The sequence below is a fragment of the Cajanus cajan genome, chromosome 8 (assembly GCF_000230855.2).
Source record: "Cajanus cajan strain Asha chromosome 8, NIPB_CcT2T_4, whole genome shotgun sequence".
NCBI classification, from domain to species: domain Eukaryota; kingdom Viridiplantae; phylum Streptophyta; class Magnoliopsida; order Fabales; family Fabaceae; genus Cajanus; species Cajanus cajan.
Genome location: NC_138524.1, coordinates 25734226 through 25740437, shown reverse-complemented (window position 1 = coordinate 25740437; position 6212 = coordinate 25734226). Strand labels below are relative to the sequence as shown.

General features: G+C 36.2%; 1 protein-coding gene across 5 annotated transcripts; it reads right to left on the bottom strand.

The window, feature by feature from the left end:
• HEI10 (RING/U-box superfamily protein) lies at window positions 1-4114 on the bottom strand. 5 transcript variants are annotated; one of them, XM_020359707.3, is made up of 10 exons: window positions 3945-4098; window positions 2492-2611; window positions 2265-2337; window positions 1917-1962; window positions 1724-1754; window positions 1291-1546; window positions 1052-1215; window positions 508-748; window positions 392-429; window positions 1-299 (listed from the first exon to the last, which is right to left on the bottom strand). In XM_020359707.3, exons 2-9 carry the CDS (start codon window positions 2559-2561, stop codon window positions 423-425), a joined length of 888 nt encoding a protein of 295 aa, XP_020215296.1. In that variant the 5' UTR covers window positions 2562-2611; window positions 3945-4098; the 3' UTR covers window positions 1-299; window positions 392-422. The 5 variants fall into 5 exon arrangements, with proteins under 5 accessions (XP_020215296.1, XP_082918875.1, XP_020215294.1 ...); XM_083062749.1 differs by having other exon boundaries at window positions 508-778; window positions 2265-2331; window positions 3945-4092; XM_020359705.3 differs by having other exon boundaries at window positions 508-778; window positions 3945-4091.
• Window positions 4115-6212: the final 2098 nt, after the last annotated feature.

Sequence of the window (6212 nt, the reverse complement as noted above, 5' to 3'; positions counted from 1 at the left end):
TAAAAAGGAAAGGTAAACGCCTGCTTTTCATTCTTTACTAAACCAAACGGGACAGCGACTTCATATAAGTTTTAAGGGTATTCATTTTCGAGTTTTCTCCGATCACCATATAACACGCTGGCAATATTCTCTATCTACATATTGAAGCTAGGGAACGAAAATGATATATAAATTGTTCATGTTAGCGGCTCTTCATCTATAAGACTTTGAAGGTCACAAATAGAAACGGAAGTTTAAAATATCACAGCACATTACGTGGACTACGAATTCATTTGTGCAAACTTTAGATGCGTTTTTCCCTGCCAAATGAAAACAACCAAGGGATAAAATAAAACCATAAGAAAGAAGAGAAAAAAGATATTAAAGCCAGAACTAAACGAGAAAGCTTAACTGGTATTATAGAAGGTTAACCTCCTTTGTGCCTACAACCTGAAACACCAAAATAAATCAAGATCATGAAATGTATAACAATGTGTAAAATTAGCAGACTTTGAGTTTATTCCTCACGTGAATAGTTGGGGGCGGTTACGTGAGAGCTGAGGCCGTTTTATTGGAGACAGTATCAAGTTCCTCAAAGTCATGGAAGGGTTATTAGTTGCACCAGGTCCAAAAACAGGATGAGCACCAGCCCTTCTGTTCCCAGCATCCCCAGCAATGACTGTTGGTTTTGCCGGCGAGCCGACCGAGAGATCGAAGTGACCGGAGTTATTGCTATTCTGCCTTGCTGGCCAGACATCCTCTCTTGGCCCTGGAGTGGCAGGAGTCAATACCGATCGACCTGCAACAAATAAGTTAATCTACTTTTGGAAACATCTAAGCAGAAATATGGTCATAAAATCCATGCTTCCATTATTTTGTTTAAATAATTGACACTTCTTTTTATCCGTAAGAATTAAACTCGATACTAAGGAATTACAGGAATTATAACAATTCATCCATACTGATCGACTTACTGAGATTTTAAAGTTAACTGAAGCTTTCATATATCATAAAACACTTTCTATTGACAGTAAAATATAGTATTCTCTGACTCTTGAAAGCAAAGGATTACCTTTTCTGCCAATTTCCCTGTCATCCATTATGTTAGGTGGGTTAGAGAACAGATCAGGCTCGTTTCTGGAATAAAAGTTGCTTGTGGGCTGTATGGCAGATCGCTTTACTGAGTCATACTCGTTCCTCAGCTGGTCATACATTTCATCCAATTTTCTCTTCTGCCTGAAATTGAAGTTTGTTTAAAGCATCAATAACGAGATATAATTTGTATAAGCTGAAAATTTGATTGACACTGACCGGGATTTTTCAGCAAATTTTTCCTGAAGTTCTTGATTGTCCTTGGTTAAGCTCTCAATTTCCTGTTGCATCATCTGGCACTTCTTAGCCATCTTTTGATAAGCAGTATGAACCTGCTCCAGTTTTTCTGTGAACTTCTCTTGCATCATCTCACATTTCTGCCGGCATTGGGCAACAAGCTTGTTCATCTTAAACTGCATCTCCAGTTCTTTTTGCCCAATGTAGAACATCACACTTCTATATGCACTCTTCATCACTAATAATGCTCAGGTAAACACGCAAGGTCCAATGTACCCACTCGATTTCTTGAATTTAAGAATATGCACTTCATTTTAGTTAATTAGACAGCCAGATAGTGTAGATGGATACAATATATAACCTTAGTTCCCCTTTCTATGCAGTTCTACCTCTACACAATGGACACAAAGGATACATATCTGTGGAGATACTCCAGCCATGGCCATCTGCAATAGAAAACATCACAATAATTGGCGACAAAGCTAGTAAGAATAAAGAAAAGGAAAACTATCTGATTGAAATTCATCATATTTCAGAGTGTCTTAGACTCTTAGGTGTATCATGTATGTACTATGTAGAGAGTATAGCACAGAAGAATGCTTACTTACATTGACCCATTCATCATTGGGATTGACATCCACTGGTTTCATGAGACTGACAACAGGAAAAAATGTATAAAATTGACAAAGCATCACATTACGGTACAAGTATAGGTACTAATTGTTGAGGGAATATTATTGCTACCAAATGACTATTTAAGTCAGTATTGTATCCATGAAGCTTAAAATTGACAACACATAATCTAGAATAAATGAAAGATTCACCACAACTACTGTAAAGTACGGATTGCTGATTGGTGATTAGTGCCATTAAATGACCGTTATAATTGGTACAATGTCAGGTGTATAATGAATCACGTGTTTAATCAAACACATCTCTATCATATCCATACATACCTCTTTGAAAGAACCTGATCACAAATAGGGCATGCTCCATCATTGCTTAATATCTTATTGGCATCATCTGTGCCTTTTAACCGTGTTAAGGATTCCACATAAATATAAACTGATCACTTCAATGATAAAACGTGAAGAAAATTCAACCTAATTAAATATGAACTACGTTGATCATATTTTATTTTTAAAGGAGGAATTCGAGATCAAAACTGTTTGTATGTGGATACATAATAGGTGACCACAAGTTGTGGAAATGGCTCGCCCTTCTACTTCTCGCCAGCATGCATTGCATCTCATTTCAGCTGTCCGACATTAACCATACATGCCTAAGGGTCCAATTGAAATAACTGCAAGACAAAACCATACATCAGGTTTCTTCATGGACTAATAAGATTAGGCTTTACTCAAAGGTAGGGAAAAGGAGCCAGCATATGTACACATGCGGCTGGAGTAGTCTACCTCAACATACTAAATACTAAATGACAATCAATGCAATCCTCCTACTACTAAAGCTATCTGTTTCTCACATAAAAATGACAAGTTGAATACAGAAAGATTTGGATTTTGTGTAGGTCAATATTAAACCCTTAGATTAGTCTATATTTGGAAAATGTGCCATTTAACAACAGAACAACTTTAAGTGAGAAAGAGAAATGAGAATGCGAATGCATCCTCATAAACAATTTCCTACATAAACATTGATACATTATCCAATAAGAAAGTACGAAGCTTATCAATAAACATTAAATATTTGAAATCTTAAAAGGCAGAAACATTTCAACGATGATTCGAGATCACTACCAGTTACTTGTGTAACAAAGATCTGACAAATAAAGGATTGCATGTAAAATTTCAGAAACATACTTGAAAACCTAACACTACTATTAATAGCACAAACTAACTCACAGCCCTTCCTCTGTTCGACACACATTAACCCACGCACACGCACAGAATCTGAGGCTAACTGCTGTTTTCACTTCCCACTGAACTAATTTGTCACTTTACTTTCATTTTGAATAAATCACTATCTTCTAATCTGCACCTTGAACTTCCAACAAGGTTTTATTATTTCCTAGCTATATAATTGCAGTTAAACCAAGGAAGACACAAACTTGAACCATGAGCAAAAGAAAAACACTTCATAATGTTCGCTCTCCACAAGCAAAAGTGAGGGCGGTGAAAAGAGAGCAAAAAAAGTGAAAAATGGAATGAACATACATCTCCACCTTTGCATCATCACCAATTCTTTCATCCATTACCCTAAAGCTCTTCAAAAAATCAAAAGAAAAGAAAAGGGATCACATGACCTAGGGCTAGAAGTAGAGAACATCCAAAAACAATCACATCAACATCAACAACATAATTACTTATGCAGAATAATTTCGTTCACAAGTTCAGTTACATGATAACTCCCAGAATCAGAATTTCAAATACATACAACTCCAACTAAATTCCTTTACAATGTGATTGGCAAACTGTGACCAAAATAACCAGCAGAAGCAAATCCTTGAATTTATGCAATGCATCAGAAAAATTCAGATTATTTTTTCAAATTTTTCTACAAATATCGCAAATAAATTTAAGCTATTACGGATTTTCGAGAACATTCTTTTCCGTCAATAGAGAACAAACAACATCGTGGAATAGCGAGAGCAATGGAAGAGTTCAAGAACGCAGTACCTAACAGGAATTGGAATGCAGAACGAGGAATTGGAGGAACGAGAAATGCGTTGAGTTTCAGAGAGGAACCAAAGTTAGATTTTGGCGCTAAAGATTGAAATGGGAACCGAGAAAAACAACACAACAAGGTACGGGGTCTTTGGGCTTTAAAAGGGGGAAAATGAAGTATTGGGCCAAAAAAAAAAGAACAGAGAGAGAAAATGACTAAGGACAAACTTTGGATGCATTGGATATTGTAAAAGAGTTAACGAAAGAACAAAAAATAGAATGTAAGAGGTAATTGGTACACATTATATGAGAATAAGACAAAAATATATGAAAATTACAATAATAATCTCTCTATCTATTTTTTCGGTTTTTTATTTGCACTATAAAAATAAACAAGACAATATTTTGATATTTTTAGTTACTATTATATTCCATTCAATCATTTTTTCTTGCATCATTGTTACTTTTAGATTATAAGAGCAACTTTAATGAGAGTTGCTTGTCCCATGAAGCAATTCAAGTCCCGGTTTCTTGTTATTGGAGGACTCTGACGTAGCAACATGAGTTGCTTGAAGAAGAGAGAGAGTTGATTCCTCAAGCAACCGTTTCTTACCAGATTTCAAGTAGATCTTATTGAACATATTTGAGAATGTTTCAGAAATAATAATGATGAAAATTAATTTTGTATAATGTTTATGTATTTATTATTGGTTTATTTTATTTTTAATATCTACTTATTGTGTATTTTTTCTCGTAATTTATTTTCTTTTATTGTAGTGTAATTATCCTTTTTAATAAAAATTTAAATTTGGTTCATAAGTGATTAAAAAAAAGTTCTAAAAGTTGAATTTCTTAAAGTTTCTTATCATTGGAGTAAATTTGTGTTTGAGTTTCTTAATGCTGACATGACACACTAGAGACCACTTTTTTCATTTTTCAATGCATGAAGCAACTCAAATGAGTTGCTCCCATTGGAGATGCCCTAATGTAACATTTAGAACGTATTTATACTATATGTTACAAACATAATGGATCAAGAATTATTGAGTACTTTCATGGATTGGATTGGTTGGCAGCTAGGTTCAAATTAAATTAGAACTAATAATTGTTGTGGTCCGAGGGGGTTACCACACATATACACATGTCTCCACATTGGTGAGATATTGTCCGCTTTGGGCCTAAACCCTCACGGATTTGCTTTTGGACATCACCTAAAAGGCCTCTCGACCAATGGAGACAATAAACCCATGTTCATCCTCTTGTTTGAACGATGTGGGACTTTGCTTGCATCCCAACAATCATCCTCTCAAACAAAGGACCACGGTTTGACCCTCCCCTACAGCGAAAACTACGAGTATTATCCGATGGTGGCCCCATAGAGCTCACTCACGCTTAGAGTGCTGCTTGCTGCTCCATCATGACCTTCCTCATGACAGTGGGACACGCCTCCTAACCCTCCATGTTACTAGGAAGCCTCTCTTCCTAGCCCCACAAAGCTCACTCATGCTCAGAGTGCTTGCACCGTCGCTCCATCATGACCTTCCTCATGATAGTGGGACACGCCTCCTAACCCTCCATGCTACTAGGAAGCTTCACCGCTCCATCATGACCTTCCTCATGACAGCGGGACACACCTCCTAACCCTCCATGTTACTAGGAAGTTTCTCTTCCACATGGACCCATCGTTAGGAAGACTTTTGACACAAGAGATCCCAAACTTGGATCCACCTGCCAGCCATCATACTCGTCGAGCCAGTCACCTAATTAGACCATCGGCTCTGATACCACTTGTTGTGGTCTGAGGGGGTTACCACACATATACACATGTCTCCACATTGGTGAGATATTGTCCGCTTTGGGCCTAAGCCCTCACGGATTTGCTTTTAGACATCACCCAAAAGGTCTCTCGACCAATGGAGACAATAAACCCATGTTCATCCTCTTGTTTGAACGATGTGAGACTTTGCTTGCATCCCAACAATAATATTTAATGTTTAAATAAGTGTTTTTAGCTCATTAAATAAATCTAAAATTTTGTTGAAAAAAAAAGGCTTCGTCGGTAGATTTATTGACTTAGTCGGTCAAGAGTAAAGGTAACAGATACTTCGTATTAATAATTTGGTTATAAAAAAATTTAAAATTATTATTTTTTTACTTTTTGAACAAAATTTATTTCATTTTTTCTACTTAATGTTGATATTGAATTTATCAAATAAAATTTACATAATATTAAACTTGTTATGTTTGTTATGCTACATGGATAGTGTTGGTGGGCAAGAA

What these genes read in the sequence shown, in the direction of transcription:
- HEI10 (XM_020359705.3), bottom strand. Translation starts at nt 2,561, where the DNA reads ATGAGATGCAATGCATGCTGGCGAGAAGTAGAAGGGCGAGCCATTTCC. An exon ending in AACTTGTGGTCACCTATTAT is followed by an intron (nt 2,338 to 2,491) that starts GTATCCACATAC and finishes CACGGTTAAAAG; the next exon opens with GCACAGATGATGCCAATAAG. An exon ending in TGGAGTATCTCCACAGATAT is followed by an intron (nt 1,547 to 1,723) that starts GTATCCTTTGTG and finishes GAGCATTATTAG; the next exon opens with TGATGAAGAGTGCATATAGA.